A 20,645-nucleotide genomic window follows, 5' to 3' on the forward strand; every position below is an offset into this window, starting at 1 on the left:
TTTTCCTCAGCAGCACATGATTTTTCTATCAATCCATTGTTTAATTAAAGGCCTATCACTATAGCTCTGTAACTCAAGCTAGATCTGTTCTCCAAAGTGACAGACCCATAACAAGGTCTATATTTTTTTATCTATCATTTCTGATCAGCCTCATTTGCTTTAATAAAGCACAAACATTTTCTAATCTATCATATTTTGCTAATCTAATCTTGCTAATCTTCCAAATTTAGTTTATGCTCTGGGGAGTATTATGTGCAGTTCATCAGTGGTAGAAACCTGGCGAGCAAGGCTTGCTGTTCTTAATTGCAGTCAATTGTGGCTGTGCTTTTAACAGTGTAAAAACCATAATAACTTGTGTTCTACAGCAATATTCTAGTGCTGTATAAAGAACCCAGCTGAACATCAAATATAAACTCTGCTTGCAAAATTGATGTATTGGGAAAGGGTGGCCAGAGGAGGTTTGGACCAAGTGTAGTTAGGAAACAGACAAAAGCAAAACCTCAGAGTTGCTACTTTAAGAGGTTTCTCAGAATAGATCATGAAGGTTGACACTAGCACACAGTGAAAGACATTTTCCATGCTTAGATCTTTTTCACTCATGTATGCTTTCAGTTGAAGCTTAACTGCAAAGCAGACAGTTGAAGTTCCTGCAGTTAGTTCTGGAGAAGTGCCACTGACCTCTTTACTTGCAGTCAGTCATCGGTCCCAGCCCCACCAGTCATCTCAGCCCCAGAGGACTCTGGTGCAGCACGTGGCTCAGTCCCAGACAGCAACGCAGACTTCTGTTGTGGTGAAATCTATTCCTGCATCCTCCACTGGCGCCATTACCCATATCATGCAGCAGGTTGGATCCTTTATTTTCCCAGAAGGCTGTAAACAGCAGTAGGTCATATAAATTGCATAGGACCAGGGCTTAGTCTGAATGTATGTATCATGGTGCTGCCACCTAAGATGTTCAGCATACAGGAAAAGAAATCCTTTTAATAGCACTTCAGTAGCCAAAGGAGAGGAGGTTTAGATTAAATATTAGAAATAAATTCTTTCCTAGGGTTAGTGAGGCACTGGTATGGGCTGCTTAGGGAAGTTGTGGATGTGGCATCCCTGGAAGTGTTCAGGGCCAGGTTGGACAGGACGTGGAGCAACCTGGTCTAGTGGAAGGTGTCCCTGCCCGTGGCAGGGATATTGGACTAGACAGTCATTAAGGTCTTCTCCAAGCCAAGCCATTCTGTGATTGTGTTTTCATGGTGAGGGTGGTTGCAGTATTGCAGTGGCCTGACCTCATTAGGTTATATTGATTGTAGTGCAGGGGGAAGAGGGCTGAAATGGAATCTGGTCAGTACACAGAGCACACAGTAGCTTTTCCATTTGATGTCTTTAGTTTGTGAACAGGGAAACTTCTCTGAATCAAAAATCAGACCATTTTTAGATTAGGACTGTGGGGATTCCAAACTATTCTAACAAGAAGTGCAGCTTGTGGTGAAGTCTTGCTGAAGCCACTTGAATGAATTTGATCAGGACTTCCTCAACTCTGCAGTGCTTTAACTTGTGGCAACCTCAGCTGCAGTCCAGAACAGTTCTGCATTAGAGTTATAAACTCATGCCAGGTAGTATATTTTTACAAGTGCATTAGGCTGTTTGATCTTGCTAACACCATTTTTCAGTGCATTTATACATTTTGGTTTACAAAGCATAGGTTGCTTGTTCCCTCAGAAAGACAAATGTTTGTGTAATGCCCAAGAAAAATTGCAATGCAGTTTTGAGAAAGGAAGTAAAAGAGAGGATCTCTGCTAAAATAGGACAGCCTGTAGTTAAATATGGCCCTGCAGAAGAAACCTTAGAGAAGATGATTAGGCTTTCAAGAGGCATAATGAAAAAATTATTGCGCAGAGAGACTCTGGCTTGAATGAGGAGCTACTGGCTCAGCCTCCTGCTACTCCCTGCTGCTTCATATCCAACTGCCAGGCAACCTTAGGGAGCTTTGAGCCTCGGTCTGACACAAGCAAGACCACCATAATCCCTTGGAGGGTTAGTTGTGAAGTTGTTCTCACATAGAGATGTACCACAGTCTAACATGATAATAATAGATCTTGATTGCTTATATATTGTGAAATACCTGTGTAAGCGTATCTTTTTATACATGCATTGGGATGTATAAAAAGATATAATTGGGAGTCTGTAATGGTAAAAAAGTTGAAGTAGTCAATTTGAAACATTAAAAATTATTTCTATAAAAATTATTCTATAAAATTTAAATTATTTCTATTATTTCTATTTCTGTTCTTATATTTCTCTTTACTAACTTGCTCTAAATTCTTCTTCTTAAGGCCTTAAGCAGTCACACTGCATTTACCAAACACAGTGAACAACTTGGAACTGAGGAGGGAGAAGTGGAAGAGATGGACACCTTAGATCCTCAGACTGGCCTGTTTTACAGATCTGCCCTGACACAATCGCAGGCACAAAAGCAGCAAAAACTGAGTCAGCCACAGCTGGAACAGACTCAACTGCAAGTGAAAACTCTGCAGTGTTTCCAGACTAAGCAGAAGCAGACAATCCACCTGCAGGCTGATCAAATCCAGCACAAACTCCCACAAATGCCCCAACTTTCCGTAAGGCATCAAAAGCTAACCCCCCTGCAGCAAGAGCAAGCACAGACCAAACCAGATGCACAGCACCCCCCACATCATATGATGGCCAAAGAAAGGCAACTCCCTACCTTAGTGGCACAGCCACAGCAAACTGTAGTACAGGTGCTTGCAGTAAAAACCACGCAGCAGCTGCCCAAACTGCAACAGGCACCAACGGCACAAAAAATCTACGTGCAACCCCAGCCCCCCCAGAGTCAAATGCAGCTACCTGCCTCTTCAGAGAAACAGCCAGCAAGCCAGGTAACGGAATATTGATAGCATGCAAAATACACGTCGCTGTTCAAGGAAAAAAAAATATAAAACACCGACCCTGTCGCTGTAGCAGTGTTTTGTCCTGGCAAGAGAGAATCCCTCATTCCGCTGGTAGTAACTAGCCCAGCAGAAGGTTGACACTAGGAGAGAGAAGCACATGTTATAGGGGAAAAATCCATAGAGCTCACAAACTTATTTTGTTGGACAGTTTTTCTTAATTTCAACCATCACTGGTGCATGGAATTTGTCCCTAGTTATTTTCTTTTAATTTTTAGATAATGACACATTCGTAATTTCCGTTCCCGTAGCACTTTTTATTTCTGTAGAAATAAAGGTGAATACACTGCAGTCTCCTAAGGCTCTCCATTGTTCCTCTTCCTTTGTAGTTTACATCTTTCTGAAGTTATATGGCTTTCACATACAGGAGTATTTTGATTTTCCTTGGGAGGGAAAAAGGCAGAGACTGAGGAACATGGGAAAAAAAAGTATTTTAACTAAGTCCAGAAAAGTACAATTTTTTTGGCCCTTTCAGGAATAGATGTGAAAACTAGCAAACACACCAGGGGGCTGTAAATCCCAAAGGAAAATTACGCTGCTGTGGTATTATACTGCTACAATCCTTATCCTAGCAGCCTAAAAAGCTGCTTTTCCCCAGGCTTCAATTAACTGTTGCCCTATCATTGCTAATTCCTTTGTTAAAACACTGAGTTTCAATTGTCTTCCTAATAGCAAGTATGTTGTTTGTGCCCTTCTTTCCTTGGAAATATTGATGAGGATTTCAATAAAAATATATTAACTGTAATATGCACAACAAAAATTTGATTTTCAGGTGCAACATCTAAGTGTAATGCAAGGATCCACTGTTACAGAGCTAACTTTAGAGGGGCACGAGCCTCCTTTTGTTTCAAAGGTAGCAGGTGGCAGTTCTGTGCCCAAACTGGCATTGCTGGTTACCAGCCTATTTCCCATGCAGGCATCCACGGAGACATCAGTAGCAGATATATTGAGAGTGTCTATGGTGGAAGCTCAGATTGATGCAAACATAGAGCACACGGTAGTGGATCCCCCAAACAAGGCCACGTCCACTAGTGCAGCTGCTAGTGAAGCAGAGTCGTCACCTTGTTCCCAGGGCCCGAGGGTGGCTGCAGTAGGGATGACGGCACCTTCCATCCCCCAGCAACAGACACATACAGAATCCAGCTCAAGTCCTCCTGCTGTTGGTCCTACTTTAACAGAGAGGAAGCTCGAGGCACGAGGAATACCTACAACAAACCAGTTTATACACATTCAGAATATATCACAAAAGAAAGCTGAAGAGAGCTCTTCAGAAATTGTTGTCCAGGTAAGAGAAGACTGAGCGAATAAGGCAAAGATTGAGCACAGCAAACACGTGTCTGATGCAATGATAGTCACTGAATTATGTTTGAGGACTCCTGGGTTTATTCCCCAGGTTTTGGTTCTGTTTCTACTCTTAGCTTGTAATCATTGCAACATTGAAGTGTAATTCTTCTTAATTGGGCTCAGGTTTCTCTAGTACTGTGTATCATTTACTGTCCTCAGTGTCTTCCTTCTTCTAAGAAAACAACCAAACTCATCCCATTTTACAAAGTACTTTCATTTGCAATGCTTAAAACTGCTTCAACACTTAGTATGGAGTTATGTTCTAGAATCCTTTATACTATCTATTAAAGTTGCTTCTGAGTGTAAAATTAATGACATTGTAGGGTTTGCTTACTGGAAAGGTTCAGCAAATAAGGTCTGAAATCAGAAGAAAACTTTTTAACTTCACTTAGGGTAAGAGCACTTCTGAGACAAAATTACTGTTGATCTTCAGCCTAAATGCTTTGAATCATTTCCTAACTGCTATGCTTGATATTTTCATTGATTCTGCTGCCTTAAATACGATGGTTTATGTAATAAGTTGTCACAATGTCAACTGAGGAGGCGTATATAAGTCTTCCAAGTGGTGTAGTGTGAATTTTTGTAGACGAGTTGGTATGGCATATGTTCACACAAATAGTAGTGTGGATTGAAAGTGTTTTAATGTGTATCATGCTTGTGTTACAGTGAAAATACTTCTGATGTGGGAAACAATTTATGTACAAAGATTTCACATTTTTCGTGACACTTTGTGAAGTCTTTACTGGGGCTAACTTCTCTTTCGTAGCAATTACCAGTTCTGTATTCATTTTTAGTCCTCTTTATATATACAAAGATAGATTTCTGTTTTACTTCAAACTTTTTCTCTGTTTTGAGAATCGGTGCTATTTATCATTGTGGCATGCTATGAGCTGTTTCAAAAGTCAAATAATGCCCAGAATTTCAGTTGTATAAAGTCACAGATTTAGCTTTTCAACTTATGAAAGTACAAGTAAAAATAAATAACATAATAACAAAAATCTTAGAAATAAATAGCAACTGTGTTTCCTCAGCCTCTGAGCTGCAGCTCTGAGCAGGGCCAGAGCTTGAACTCTATTGTACACAAGAAACACAATCCTCCTGGAGTGCTTGGGCAATGCACTGCCTGGTGCGATTCTTGGTGTTGTCCCCTGCAGGGCCAGGAGTTGGACTCGATGGTCCTTGTGAGTCATTTTAACTCAGGTTATTCTTTTATCACCATGTCCTGTCTAAAGAAGATCAGGCTGAAGAAAAAATTATCTCTGCTTTGGGTTTGCAGAAAGGTGGATGATGGGCATTGGTTATGCTGTCACAGACCTTTAGGGAAGATCAAAGGCCTAGAGAACAAGATTATTCAAATTTTACCTTTCAAAACCCAATCCAGTGAAAGGTTGCTTTGAAGCCTCAGTTAGAGAAAATTGCCCTTGGAAACCAAATAATCCCTTTTCCACAAATCTGTGCTTGCACAGATGCCTTTACCTTCAGTATTGTGCCTTAAACTTAAATATTTTCTTTCTTTCAGACTATCCCTCACTATCCCATCCCTTGTCACTCCAGCTCCAATGTGGTGGTGGAACCGAGCGGGCTCCTGGAGCTCAACAACTTCACCAGTCAGCGCCTCGATGATGAGGAGACAGCAATGGAGCAAGATGTGGACAGCAGCACTGAGGATGGCACTGAGCCCAGCCCCTCTCAAAGTTCTCTTGAGCAATCCTAAGGAATAGAGACACTGGAGTGTACTTTAAAATATCTTGGGATTTTTGAGCATCCAAGATGCCCTTCTATTGTGATGTCTTAGAGCACTTTGCCTATTAGAATTGTTCATTGGACTCTTGAAGCATCAGTAGGTTTTAACAAGACAGTATTGCAAAAGCTGAATCTTAAAAATTGTTTTGGAAAAAAAAAGAAGATGTAGGTACCAAGATTTAGTAACCTGTGACAGTGGAATGTACTCCTGTTCAGAAACAAATCTGTAATGAATCCTACAGCTTGTGCTATTGAAGCCCTTGCCCACATACTGAATCAGCTTTAAGTGAAAAGGGATCATTATTTTGCTGTGTCTTTTTAGTTGTTGAACAAAACACCATTAAAAAAAAAATTTAATAAATATTTTTATTTTCAAATAGCATGTGAGAGAAAAAATGTCTCAGTGCTGGAAAAGCCCCAGGAATTTTGGAATTGGTTGGCTTTCTTGCACTCATGCTCACTTAAAAATTTTTTTCAGAAGCTTAAAATATTTTTTTTTAATTCTTGTTGATGAATGTTTGGAAATAAAACTGCTAACTGGTAGCAAAGTGGATTTGCTAGTGGAATTTTGTTTTCATGCTTTACAAGAAGTAGGGTAATAGTAGATGAGGCATTTCTGCCATAAGCATACAAAATGCTCATCTACTCTAGTTAACCTTTGATTATTTATTTAAATATGAAATTTAAAGTGAGACAAGTTGTTGAAAAAAGTTCCTGTGAAACAGGCAGTTGTATTAATTCTAGTACAAACCAGGGAGAAGGAGGTGCATTTTGCTATAATCAGTTTTTCAAAATTGGGGATAAATAGTTCAACATCTTTCCAAGTTGAACTTGAGAATTTAGAAGTGAGCCAAGACTTCTAAAAATCTATATTTTACTCTTACATGCTGTTTTTAAAATTGACCATTTGGGGAGTTTAAAAGCTTAAATGGGTGTACAATGGTGGGTTTCCAAAATTAGCCTTATGCCTTGGCTTGTTAAAGCAATACATTGGGGTTTTGTGGTAGTTACAAGTCACAGAGAGCGGTTTGGGTTCAGATGGGACAAGAGAACCAGTTTTAATACATTCTGCTAATTGAGACAATACTTTGTTTTCAAAATGTATATAAAACCATGTTTTTAACTGTTTTGTATAGATTTCATTATAAATAACTAAGCATTTTATGACTTTGACATCATTTAATTGTATATAAATGTATAAGCCTAACTGCCCACGTTTTGGTGCTGAAGTACTGTAAGTAGATTTCATCCAAAATCTAATACAGCTTTTTGCGTCAGTCTTTTCTTTTTAAATTGTCATTTAATGTTGATATTGTAGTTTAGGTTGAATTCCAGTTGGAGTAACTCAAACTGAAAAATACAGACCCTAAAAACCATTATCTAACCTGTTCTGAATCCACCTATGTTAGAACTTGCAGTAACCCCTAGAGGGGGCTCTTGGTTTTCTCTAACGTCAGCTGTCTTACAAACTAAGTTTCTGGGATCTTCATAAACTTCTTTTTTCCTTCTGTCTTCTTTTTCCATCAACGTTAGTTCTGAAATAGTGTAGAATATAATTGTGGAGAAATGTCCTGATAAATTTGACATGTGAATACTGGAATAGTGGGTTATGAAAGTAATGATTTTTGTGTTACCTTTGTATTGAAATAAGTTTGGATTCTGATGTCCATAGTGCTCAGGATGGAAGAGAATAATATGTTTAAATGAAATGTTCCACATTCCTTTCTTTAGTTAAGTAATAACCCTGCCAGTCATTGTAGGTAGCTAAGGTTTTGATAACTATTCAGGGGATTTTACTCTTGTTTTAATGAGACCACAGCAATCAACAAAAGTGAAGAAGTGATGCTCTAAGTTGTGAAAGCTCCCCATTGCTACATGATGACAAAAAGAGGCTTAATACTGATGTTATTGGCAGTGGACAGTCTGTGGTGCTTTGCATAAGTCAGCATAAGGAGTGGTCTGTATTTCCATGCTCAGTTGCAAAGGGTCCAAAGCAGGTGACACACACAGTGCTTCTGGCTTGTATCAAATTTTCATTGTCACCTGGGCTCTTGCAGTGCTTTGAGTGTCCCTGGTAAATGTAGGACTGGAAGGCCATGAGAATATAAGAGAGAGCAAGACTTGTCTTAAACACTTATGACTAGGAACATTGCCCTAAGTTACAGTTTCAGTTTTAGGTGAAGGTATATGCTCTCCCCAGCCAAAAATAGATACCAAGAAGTAATGTGAGGTGAATTCAACACCTAGTGGATTCGCTATATTGTTGAGTTCTGGTCCAGTTTATTCTGATGTTTTATGTAAGACTTTTCTTTGCCTCTTTAGTAAGGACTGGAGCAAAGGTATGAACAACTACACTGGACTAATTGACCGTTCTTTGAAGACAGCAAATTGTTTAATATCTGAAAGCTTTTCATGTTTCTATGAGAAGGGATTGATTAAGGTTGGCAAGTTGAAGCACATGGTGGGGATATCTAGGGGTGGTGTGAGAAATTTAGAAGGAAGAAATTTGGTAATCAGTGTGCTCATTCCTGAATTCTTCTCTTGCTGCTTTCCCAAATTTTAACTTGTTTTTCTTCAGATTCTTTTATTGAATTCGTATATTTCAGCACTTCATCATATGAATACCTTTACAAATAAGAAATAGAGAAGATAAGCTAAAATGTAGGGTAGATACAGTTGGGGTTTTTTAACATTATTTTTTATAATGACAGTAAGATAAGGTGCTTGGAGCATTTGGCCTTCTCTCCTTTGCATGAACTCTAGGCATCACTGCCTGTCCTTTTGTCTGCCTGCCAGATGTGCAGCTTTTTTCCTACCTGCCCTTGGGATACTTCATCCCCCTGCAGCCACGTATCCACTTCACACAGCCCTATCAATATCATCAAACTGCTAAAAATAAACCATTAGTATGTGAAACAATATTTGCATATCCCATGTCCCTCAAGCTGCATCTTCGTTCCTGAAATTAATTTGATGTCCTTTCTTGGAATGGAAGAAGGAGTAGGTATGATGGTGATAATTTTTGGTTCTGGGAATTAGCAGGCAATAGGCTTGTATCTTATCAGAAAACTGTGGATAAATTGTAGAGCAAGTGAAATTGCATAAATGAGTTGCTTTGAATTCAGCAGTTAAATGAACGTGCTCTAGTGCTGCAGCAATACACATGAATTTTCAAAAAAGGATGCTGAAAAAGTGAACTAAAGTTAGAGGAAGTACTGAAACTAGGGGGAATTTATGTGTCCTTTAAAAATGCAGGGAATCGCAGAAGATGCATCTTTTCTGGAAAGGTTAAACCATTGTGGTGACTGTATTTTCAGTCTCAGTATTTCTCCGATTTACAAAACAAAGCCCTGAGCTTTTGAAATTTCAGGGCAAAATAGAAGAAGGGCCCTTTGAACAGCATAAATGATTAAATCAATGGGATTTAAAAAAAATAAACCAAACAAACAAACAAACAAAACCACCTCTCTAAAACCTTCTGAAAAAATCAAAAATTTTGAATTAAGACTATATGCTTTTGTTTCTAATGCAGAAATAGTTCCTGAAGTCTAATGATTTCACAGGTGAATGTGATTGTGCATCCCCACAAAGGCAGATGATTTCAGCTTGGCAACATTGAATCCAGAGAAAACTGATCATAATTTAGAATAATGAGCTAGAAAAAATACTGCTTTGGGGTTTGCCTGTAATGGAAAAGAAGTATGTTTAGCACCTGTGTGTCTATGGCTGACTCCTTTCCCTAAGTTTTGAAGTAAACCATGAAGAATGTTTACATGTGCATGGTTTCCATCCAAACTGTAGGACTGAGTTTTTTCCCCTACTCAAAGTCTGTCCTGAGAATCTTTGAATCTGTTTTCTTCCAGCAGAAAAGAAACCCTTACCTTGTGATAAATTTAGAGCTTAACAAAACTTATCAAAGAGAAAGTTAGGGAAGAGGTACCTACAGGTGTATTTGTGGGTTCCTTTGCAAGAAGAAATTGTTGTTGGGGCATTTCAGTCTGGTATAGAGGCAGAGTATCATCATCATCAAATGATTTGGATTGGAATGGAACTTAGAACTCCTCTGGTTTAACCCTCCAGCCATGGGCAGAGGGTTGCTCCAAATCCTGTCCAGCTTAGCCTTGAACACTTCCAGGGATGGAGCAGCCACAGCTTCTCTGGGCAGCCTGTGCCAGGACCTTGACCTGCCTGGTGGAGGTCAAGGACAAGGTCAAGGACACTGACAGAAAAAAAAAAAAAAAGCTTAAAAAAAAAAACAGTTGTAAGATTGAGGATAATTAACTGGGATTGACAAGGGGTATAGTATTTTATATCATTTGCAGTCTTTTCTCTGAAATTAGCACAGATGGTGCAGTTTGAAATCTACTCGTCTTGTATCTCCAATACTGGCAATTGAAATTTCCAATAGTGTGCTAAGGATTTAAACTGGGAAAAAAAAAAAAAGACAACTTGATGGTACCTTGAGGCATGCAGAGCTATGACTGGCATGCAGAGATAGTTCATCATCTTGGATGGATTTGGGGGGTGGTGTTTTCACTGTACTTTGGTGAAAAGTTGCTAAAGTGCTAAAATAGGAAAATCAGTACCTGGGAACTTGCTCTTTAATTCTATAGAAAAGGGCCTTTGAATTATTTGGTACCGAAAAGACATTAAGAAGTTTTCAAGCACTGTGGACTGAAGACTAATCAAATGGTTTTGCACCATCTTTGAAGCCCAGGACTGCCCCCACAGCAATTAATCGAAACAGGATGCTGTATGAGGTCCTTTCCCACTCAAACCATTCTGTGATAGCTTTGAAACATCCAATACTCCAGACCTGGTCCTACTTAAAATTTCCTATGATTTCAGTTTTGCTCAATATTTGGCCTCTTCAAAAAAACCCAGGAGATTTCAGTGTTTTGTTTTGGTTGTTTGGGGTATTTTTGTTGGTTGGTTTTTTAGTTGGGATTTTTTTAGGTTTCACAGTGTTTCCATTAGCTTTCCAGCTCAGTAAGGATTTTAGCAGTTTTGAAATTTTCTGTGATCCTGTTTCCTGTAGCCATTATTAAATGGATTTAGAAAAGCTACTCTTGTCACCCAACTGAGAGTGGATGATCAGGACCATGGGCTTTTTGGGCTGTTAATGAACCCTTCAGAGAGTGGTAGGTATGTCAGCCAATCTCGTACGGATTACATATGGATTTTAGACTCCATGGAATGGTTTGGCTTGGAAAGAAGGAACCAAGATTATCCAATTCTGTCACCTGAATGCCAAACCAAGAATCCTTTTTGATGACACTTTTACTAAGACTGCGATAATCCTTACTTGTGAGAGCCTAATATAGTACTCATTAGAGCAAACATTGTTCAGAAATTGAACAATGGTAAAAAAAAAATCAGCTTGTCACAGCTCTTAGCCAGAACTGTCCCAGAGGATTATAGATCTCCAGTACTTTGTGACTTCCTTCATGTCAGGCTCTACCAGAAGCCAGCTAAAGGCTGAAAGTCTCTTTGCACAGGTTTTTTTACTGTTGAGGATGCTGCCTGAGCCCTGCATACAACAAAGAGCTGGGAACAGTTCTTTGTGCCCACACATCACTGAGGTTGGCAGGAAGCTCTGGAGATTATCTGGTCCAACCCTCTTGCTCAAAGCAGAGTCAGACTGCTCAGGACCATGTCCTGTGAGCTTTTTGGAAACCTAGCAGGATGGAAACTCAACAACCTTTTCCAGTGACCACCTGTGCATTGTTTTTTTCTTCTTTCCTAGTATGTGCTGTGTTTTCTCTTGGTTTGTTTTGGATGTGAAATAAAAATACTATATTGAGAAGAGGTTCACAACAGCATGAGAACAAACCACAGGGAAGAAGCACAAATTTAGTGAGAACAAAGTGTTGTAGCTGCAGTGTTCCCAGAAACAGGGATATTTGTTTTCCCCTCCAGAATTAAACTTGTTCAATTTTCCCTGCAGCCACTTCAGGACTGCAGAGACACAGGTTAGTAACAAAACACTCTCATCAGATGTCACTTTCCAGTATTTCTTAATATTGAAAAGGTGTCCAGAGAAAGATTTGAATGCTTGGAAATGTTTTCCAACCACATCAATCTACAAGTGGATGCAATGGCTGTTACTGAGCATTGTGCAGCCTTGGCTTTTGCATGAAAATATATAATATAGATCTATAAGTGACCACAGCACAGTTTTAGCTCTTGAATTACATCTTTTATTCAAATATACCATGTGAATGTGACACCTCCAAGCCCAGAATTACTAATTTAAGATCTGGAGGGCTGCCTTCCATGTGAAGCAGGGACTTTGGTCAGGGTGGAGCCTTGCTAGAGCCATTCCTTGAGGATGCACATACTCACTTGGTTGCAGATTGTGTTCCCCTCTGAGTTTGTCCTGAGGCAAGTATGAGTTCTCCTGTAATAAATAGAATTGAGGAGACCAAAATCATGACAAAAATCTGCCAAAGCATCTTAACCCAGGAAGATGCTGCAAAGCAGAGCTTGCTAAGTACAAAGAACCCAGAATAAGGCTTTACTACAAATAATTGTTATAAAATGGCTGTATTATAAATAATTGCTATGAAGTTTAACTGACAGTAGGGTGTGGATTCAGCAACTGCCTCATCTGATCAGCCACTGTGAAAGTACTGCAGGGCTTGGGATTACTTTTGGTTAGGGTTAGCACAGGTGCTTTATGGAAAGATATTGTTTAGAAATAAAATAAGAACCTCAAGCTGAAAGAAACAGGTTGAGGAACCGGGGTTGCAAACTTTAAACTTGAGGGTAAATGTAACCTGGATCCTTTGAATTATTTCAATCAAAGTGCAGATAGCACAAGAACAACTCTGACCCCAGAGTTTCAGTCCCATCGCAAAAGTTGGGTGGAAGAGTTGATCTGGTAAATTGTTTTATTTGGATGTACATGGTATGTACAGATGGAATGTGGGAAATGGTTTACAGGAGCCAGCAGGACAACTGGAGGGGAACTACCAAAATCCCCTACAGAGAGCTGCAGCTCCTGTTATGGTGAGACACAGCCATGGTTTGCACCTAGATGGTTGATTTGGTAGCGGTACCCTTGTTTGCAAATCTTAAAAGAGCTCAAAAAATTACCAAATTCCTGACTGAGGTGGGCTATGCCCCCCATTACCTCTTTTCTCCTTACCTTCCACACCTAGAGAAAAAAGTTTAAGTTACCCAACTTCATTGTTAAAGCTACTGGAAATCACTTTTCCTGTCCAACCACTTCTTTAGGAGAGTGAGGTTCATTTTCATTACAAATCACATTTGTGATCTTGGTTGAGGCAGGAAGGGTGTCTGTTATCATCTTATTGCAAAAGTTCCATACCTTCTTGGTGATTTCTCATGTGCAGATTCTCACAGCACTGACTCCTTCTTCACAGCACAGCCAACAAACTACAGCTCTCCTCACCCAGCTAACCCACTCTTTTGTGGCACTCCTCTTCTTATTGGAGACACCTGTGGTCTATTAAGGGCAGGCCTGTTCCTAATCTTAGATAATTAGTACAGCTGCAGCTCCTCAGGTGTGAGATTACCTTCTGCACTATCTTTATTTTCTTACATTCTATCCCTCCACAGGTGTCCTTTGTGTGATTTCCAAAGGACTTCCTGATTTCCCTTTCCCTTTATTTCTGTCCTTTCTGGACTTTGTGGTCATATTGCAGTAATCTACAGCCTAGAGATTAGCAGGACAGCAGTAATGTAAGGAATGGAGGTTCTTAGGTCAAATCTAAATTAAGTTCCCCTTGGAAATTGCCAAGAAATTCTTTAGTTAGTTAGGATGACTGTAGAAAAGTCATCCTAATTTTTAGGATATTATATTAGATTATATTATATTAAAAAATGCTATACTAAAACTATACTAAAGAAAGAGAAAGGATACATCAGGAGGCTTTTTCAAGAATGATAATGAAAGCTCGTGACTGACTCAGAGCGTCCGACACAGCTGGCCGTGATTGTCCATTAATTAAAAGCAATTCACATGTTTGGATAAACAATCTCCAGACCACATTCCAGAGCAGCCAAACATGGAGAAGCTGAGGCTTCTCATCTTGCCAGGAGAAGAAATCCTGGCAAAGGGATTTTTCAGAAAATATCACGGTGACAGACATAAACTGGCAAACTTCAGGTAGTCAATCACACCCCTGAGAGATGTGGTGACACCAATCCTGCAATCATTACAACTCTCCCGTGGGATTGGTAAAGAGTCCTGGATGTGATAAAATTAAGCAGTACAAAAGTAAAATGACCCCCAAGGACCTGTGGAGTCTCCTGTGAGGAAGCTAACACATTTTCACACTTCACCTTTTTCTTTTGGCAGGATGCTACACAATCCTCCACAAATAAATGAGTCCACACTACAAAAACATTCCCCATTGCCAGGCATCCCATTTGCTGCTGCATCCTATGACAATGCAGAGCAATGACAGCTCCTGCATTCTTTTTTTAGCTCCCTCATGAACCCAGGTGTATAATAGGTAATGGAAACACCAGGATGCGCTTGGAGAGCTTGGATTTTATTCCTATGGAAAATGGTGATTGTTTCTCTTACAGACTTGAGAATCTGTTTCTAACTTATGCTTCAATTTTTTGGCTTGATGTTTTATGAAAATTCAAAGTCTTGTGATTTGAACCCTCTTTTTGTAATATTCCACCCATCCTGCTGATCATAATATTTCTTGTAGAGTCACAAGTTTCCACCAAATCAGTGCAAGAAGCTCAATGAAACAGAATAGTCTCTGTTTTCACTTCTGAATTTCTGGTGTGTCCTTCTGGTGTGACTTGTCCATCAGACTTGTCTTGTGCTTCCCTTGGCCGGATGTGTTTCATAATGGCAACTTCAAATGACACTCACCATTGCTGCTGTTGAAGTACCACCAGAAATGTTGTTTGGTATTTAATTTCTGCATTTAATTTCTTGATACCAAAATACATTTTCCAACTTGGGAGAGCTTAGTGTAGATATCTTCTGGTTTGGCCTGGCAGGAACCCAGCCTACAGATGTCCATAACATGTTCCATGCTGTGCAAGGTGTCTTGGCTACAGCCTTGTTCCTCTTAGTTTGTGGCTGTAATGCCCCCATTTTGCTATTGTGTGCTGTTCAAATTTGTCCTGTTCTTTCACAAACATTTTGGAAAATATCCTCTTAATGCTGGTGCCTTGTGTTGGTCCATTTTCTCCTCACCAGAGAGGAGTCACCAGGGGGACTGCTCAACCTCACTCCTGCTTCCTTTCCCTTGTAGTCTTATATTAGCACACAGATTTAGTTTTCTGTTACTGTCATTTACTATTTTATTACTATTTTATTGCTATTCACCAGTCCCTTCTGTAAACAAGCAGTAGGATACTGCTTGTTTATGTAATAGAAAAGCAAGGAGTCTCTGCAATTTCTAAGGATGGAGTAGCTCAGGGCCATGAGTAGTGTGGATAGGGTAAACAACAAAACTAAAGGCCAATTATACTCTGGATTTCACAGAACCATAGAAAGGCTTGGGTTGGAAGGGACTTTTGAAATCATCTCATTCCAATCTCCCTGCCATGGGAACACAGTCCACTAGACCAGGTTGCTCCAAGCCCCATCCAGCCTGGCCTTGAACACTTCCAGGGATGGGGCAGCCACAGCTGCTCTGCACAACCTGTGCCAGGCCCTCACCACTCTCTGGGTTTCTCATCTAAAATTTTCCTCTTTTAGTCTAAAACCGCCATCCCTGATCACCCCTGGATTTCCATGGGTTTCTCTGCCACAGCTTCAATTTCGGCTTGCTTTCAGGTACAACTACTCAGAACTCATTGTTTCATATGGAAAAAAGTAAATAGTTTTGCCAAAATAATATAACTTGATTATAATGGAAGTGAAGAAAGACTGCTGTTTGGAAAAGACTGTTTCTTTTATTTGGATGCTTCATTTTTGAAACATGAGCTCATGATGTCGTATGTTTCTGTTTTTCTTTTATGAATGATGAAGGGTTTTGCTGGAAGGAAAACGTAGGTGAGTTTTAAATTCAACATATGATTTCACTCTGTCCCCCTCAAAAACATACAATTATTGACGTAAAAGACAAATCAAAGGGTAAGGTGCCTTTATTGGATGCCACCTGCATGAAGCTCTCTAGGAATGTAGCCAGGCTTCTCCAGCCATGCTGTAAGCTCTCTCCTGTTTTCCAGGAGTGTAAACAATCCCATGCAGATGTGTCACAGCAAAGCTAAGCCAGAACAGCCCAAACTGCATTGTGCTGTAAATGGTTTCCTGTGAAGAACAATACCTAATCAGTTTTTATGTTGCAGCTTGAGTGTGGTGGCAGGCTGGTCTTCTTCCTGATCTTTTGCCAAAAAAAAAATAGCTCAAAAAAATCAAGTTAATAGCAGAAAATCCCCAAATTACTTAATTTGGTTATGCCATGTACCATGACATCATAAATATGAATTCTTCACTATGAGAATGAATTCTTCACTATGAGTTTGGAAGTAGATGATCTTAAAGGTCCCTTCAACCCCAAATTGTTCTATGACTCTATGTGTTAAATGGAATAAAAATAATTATGCTTCTGCATTTAATTTCTTATTCTGCTGTTCATGCATCTCCCATATTCTGCTTTTACAGGTGAACTTCTGTAATAGAACTTCTAAGCACAAAAGGCTCGTGCTGAAGCAAGGAAGCCTCTGCTGTATCTGAATGATGGGAACATTGCCTAGCAATGGCCAGTTTTATATCAGTACTGAACTGCCAGTCTAAAGGCCAAAATAAGTGTTGTTATTTTGGGGAAAATGTGTTAACTTCACCTTAACTTCACCAAACTGTTCAGATGGTGGGAAATACAGGTGGACCAGGAGTGGCTTCCAAGTTGAGAAGTATGCAGGAGTCCTTTGCATGTAGCCTATGGAAAAAAGCCCACATGAATGGCTGTAGTGGAGCAATATCTTGCCTCTCATCAGGACCCATCCCACTGCTGTCTCTCATGAGCAAACCCAACAGTATGAGCAATGTGAGCTCTGCCTCAGCTTGGCACATTTATAACAATGGATTTCTTTTTCCAGCGGAGAAATGTTATAATAACCATGTGGTCGTGGTTTTGTGCGTGTGACACTTCTCCATTATATGGCAGCTGGGGACATGGTTTAGCGGTGATCACAGTGATGCTGGTTTAATGAGTTTAACTCGACAAATGTAGAGGGTTTTTCCCAACCTTAATAACTCTATGGTTAGTGTTTTCCTTATCCTCAGGCCTTTTCTCAAATAAACACCAGGAGGTTGCTGATCAGTTCCCTCCTTTGGGGAAACCATGCTTTTTTGGTGAAGAGGCTTAACAAGGGCTCTCATCCCCAGAATTTCTGTCACCCCAGGCTAATACATCTCTTGCCTTGGCTCCCCAGGCCTTTGGCCATCTCCTTTCTCCATGGGGTAGTGTAAAGATAAAATCCATTTGTGGTGGAGTTGCTTGGATACTACTGTTGGCACTTGGGGCAAAATTAATAGTACAGAAATAGAAAAATGCATCTTCTAGAGTCTTTTCTCTGGTCTCCAACCCTCCTCATGTAATTAACCAACCACTGTGTCTTTCCTTGAGCCAATCCAACATCCCAAGCTGCTGCTCATCCTCACTCAGCAGTTCTCTACAGGGCTCTGCAACTTCTCTCTCCAGCTAGCAGCTTTTAATTGGGAAATCTCTCTCTTCTAGCACAATTCCTCCCTTCCCTGCAATGTTCCTGGTTATTCCTGAAGAATAAGACCCAACTAACATCCTCTTCCAGGGCCTTCCCCATACTATCTGCTTCTCAGAGGAAGCTGTGCTCAATTTAGCCTTCTTTTGCTATTAGATTATGTTATTTATATAGAGATTCTCTGATCATGTGTCTATAACCTCTATTACTTAATTCAAATCCAAGTTTATGAGTTAGACTAAAAATCCACAGAAGTCATAGCTATGAATGCACAGATACAACCATGCAGTCATGTCCAAGGTGTTTATAGTTCTGATACAAGATAAAGTGTTTTACAGGGTTAGGTTAAAATTAATTAGCTGGGTCCAAAGGGACTGTACATCAACCAGTCCATGCTCATGGTAGTAGAGCTACACTGGTCAAAACTGCTTATGAGCTTCAATTCCATTAATTTTTTAATATTTTAAACTGCCTTTTGCTCTGTTCCTAATTGGGCACAGGATCTGAGAAATCTCCTGGTTAGCAATATAAATGCAGAGAGAATGAGCTCTCTCCAGCAGCACCAACGTAACACAAGAGAGCTACCAGCAACTGATGAACAGGGAGGTGGGGGGATTGAAGACAAAAGTAAAGAAACCCATTAAAAAATTTGGGAAGACAGGGTTTTTTTTTTTTTTTCTTGGTTTTTTTGGGTTTTTTAATGCCTGTGCTTGGTGCAACAATTCCCAGGAAAAAAAAAATGAGGGTAAAAAACCAATAGCCTTTCACAAGCCAAAATTTGATTATTAGTAGAAAAGCAAACTCCTCTAACTGCAGCTGCTGTTTTATATGTTTGCCTTAAAGCACATAGTATTATGAAACTTGGAATAATATTTACCAACTGCAGTGTGAGAAACAACACTCACTTTTAAAATTTAAAAGGTTTATTAAGCCTTAATGCAACAAAAGACTGAATAAGGAAAAATACAGTTCTGGGATCATTGAACTAAACCGCCATGTGCTCATCCACTAAATGGATGCTCTAACTTTTATACCTTTGGTGTTGCATCAGGTAAACCCAGCCCCTCCCAAAGTCTACCAGTTAACTCTTCTTCACTATCCATTGGTGGAGACTCCTTTCTTGCAATTTGATTGAAGATCAGATGTGGAGGCTGGAAAATCAGCCAAGAAAAAGCTTGCTGCACTCCCCTGGAGAACCGACCCATAAGCCATAACCTCCCTAGTTATGGTGAGCAAAAGGATTTCCCCAGAATGTTTTGTTACCCTATGCTGATTCTTTGTACCCCATTGTTCCTTCTCCTTTGTTCCACCCTCTTGCCTTCATCCCATTCATTCCAGTGTTCTGCCCTGCCCCTCACTACTCCTATATAAACCCCTGTTCTCCCTGCAGGACTATAACATAACTCTACATCAATAAAACTTCTCTTAACATAACTTCTCACAACATAATTATGTCCTAAATGCAAGAGCCAACCATCTCCTTACCTATCTGTAATAGCAGTAACTCAGTTAATTGTTTTAATAGATATGCACTTAGTTCTTGTTTATAAGATGTCCCTGAGCATCTGCAATGTTACAAAAATGTATTGTCATGACAAGGAGATTAGGGGAGATTGTTTGCTTGGGGTGGTGGTGATTAATTGCAGTTTAGATTAATTGCAGTCTAGAAAGTAAGTTAAGCATGTTAACACTTTGGTTGAGAGGTCTTCATCTAGTCCAAGATGACCTCAGCCATTTGAAGACTAAACTCTGGTCTGCCCTTTTATTCTTGGTTTTAATAAAAATCAAGTAATTAAAAAAAAAACTTGTAATTTGTTTGCCAATTTGCATTATGGTTTTTGATCTTATTTATACTGTGTTTTATTTGATGATGCTACCCAAACCATGTAAATTGTCTGGATTTGAACTTGAGTGTTTATAAAAAATCAAGTATTCACCTAAAGAGCTTTTAACTCAGGAAGTCAGAATGAAATAGGGAATCAGGAGAAGGCTGTGTAAAGATGATTCCAAGTTCAGTGCAAATTTGCCGGGTTATAAAGTTTTCTTTGACAAATGTTCCCGTGCAAGGACGTCCTAGAAGATATCTGTGCATGACTGAGGAATCTCATGCTGCTTGTGGAACTGGGGCCAAGTGCTTGCACAACTACCTGAGTGACTGCAGACTACAGCACAGGCAGCAGGTGAAAGGACTGTTCCTTACCAGCCTGAGCCCTGAGCACCTTCACTGACAGGTTGAGGCAGCAAGATCTAAGTCAAGTAATTTAGCAAGATGGGTGAAGTTCACAACCAGTTTTTGTGCTGGTGTAGCTGATTTCATCACTTCTTGCAAAAGCAGAGCAACAGCAGAGTCTGTATCTCAATTTGACCATCTTTGTGGCTGCCTTTTGCCAGTGTAGTGTAGGGGCCACCTGTGTGATAGATGAGCAATGTGATGGTTGACTCTCACCATTAAAAGGCAAATATCATGTCTATATGTTAAGAGAAGTTTTATAGATTTATAGTTATGTTTTACCTCCCCTTGTGTTATTATTGGGGGTGGCCTGGGTTTGGGACATTTGGGATGGTCATATTGTTACTATGGCAGCACCTGACCTCCAATCCAGATTTGAGGAAGTGAACTCCACCACTGGACAGCAAAGAAGGAGTCCATGGACAGAACTTTGGGAGGGGCTAAAGGGTTAAAAGGTGAAACCTCCATTGTGTGGGTGAGCTCATGGTGGGAGAGATCCTCTGCTCCTAGCATCATAACATTTTCTCTATCCAGTCTTCTGCTGTATTTTGGATAAGATTTTAATAAACCTTTTAAAATTTTTAGATGTATCATTTCTCACAACCTGCATGGCCATAGTCTCTCCTCCACTCATCCTGCAGGCAAACAAGAGAATTCTCTCTGAAGACCTATATGGTAGCTTCCAATGGCTCCAACTTTTTTAGCAG

The 20,645-nt window shown here is 39.9% G+C and overlaps 1 protein-coding gene across 1 annotated transcript in view; it reads left to right on the forward strand.

Moving 5' to 3' along the window:
- EMSY (EMSY transcriptional repressor, BRCA2 interacting) overlaps positions 1–7,399 on the forward strand; it is a 41,582-nt gene extending 34,183 nt beyond the window's left edge. The window contains exons 18-21 of the mRNA XM_058825742.1: positions 693–844; positions 2,325–2,888; positions 3,730–4,242; positions 5,821–7,399. Coding sequence (XP_058681725.1) covers positions 693–844; positions 2,325–2,888; positions 3,730–4,242; positions 5,821–6,015 — 1,424 coding nt within the window. The 3' untranslated portion in view covers positions 6,016–7,399. The remainder of the gene's footprint in view (positions 1–692; positions 845–2,324; positions 2,889–3,729; positions 4,243–5,820) is intronic.
- The last annotated feature ends 13,246 nt before the right edge of the window (positions 7,400–20,645 follow it).

This window comes from Ammospiza caudacuta, chromosome 2 (assembly GCF_027887145.1).
Source record: "Ammospiza caudacuta isolate bAmmCau1 chromosome 2, bAmmCau1.pri, whole genome shotgun sequence".
Classification (NCBI taxonomy): Eukaryota; Metazoa; Chordata; class Aves; order Passeriformes; family Passerellidae; genus Ammospiza; species Ammospiza caudacuta.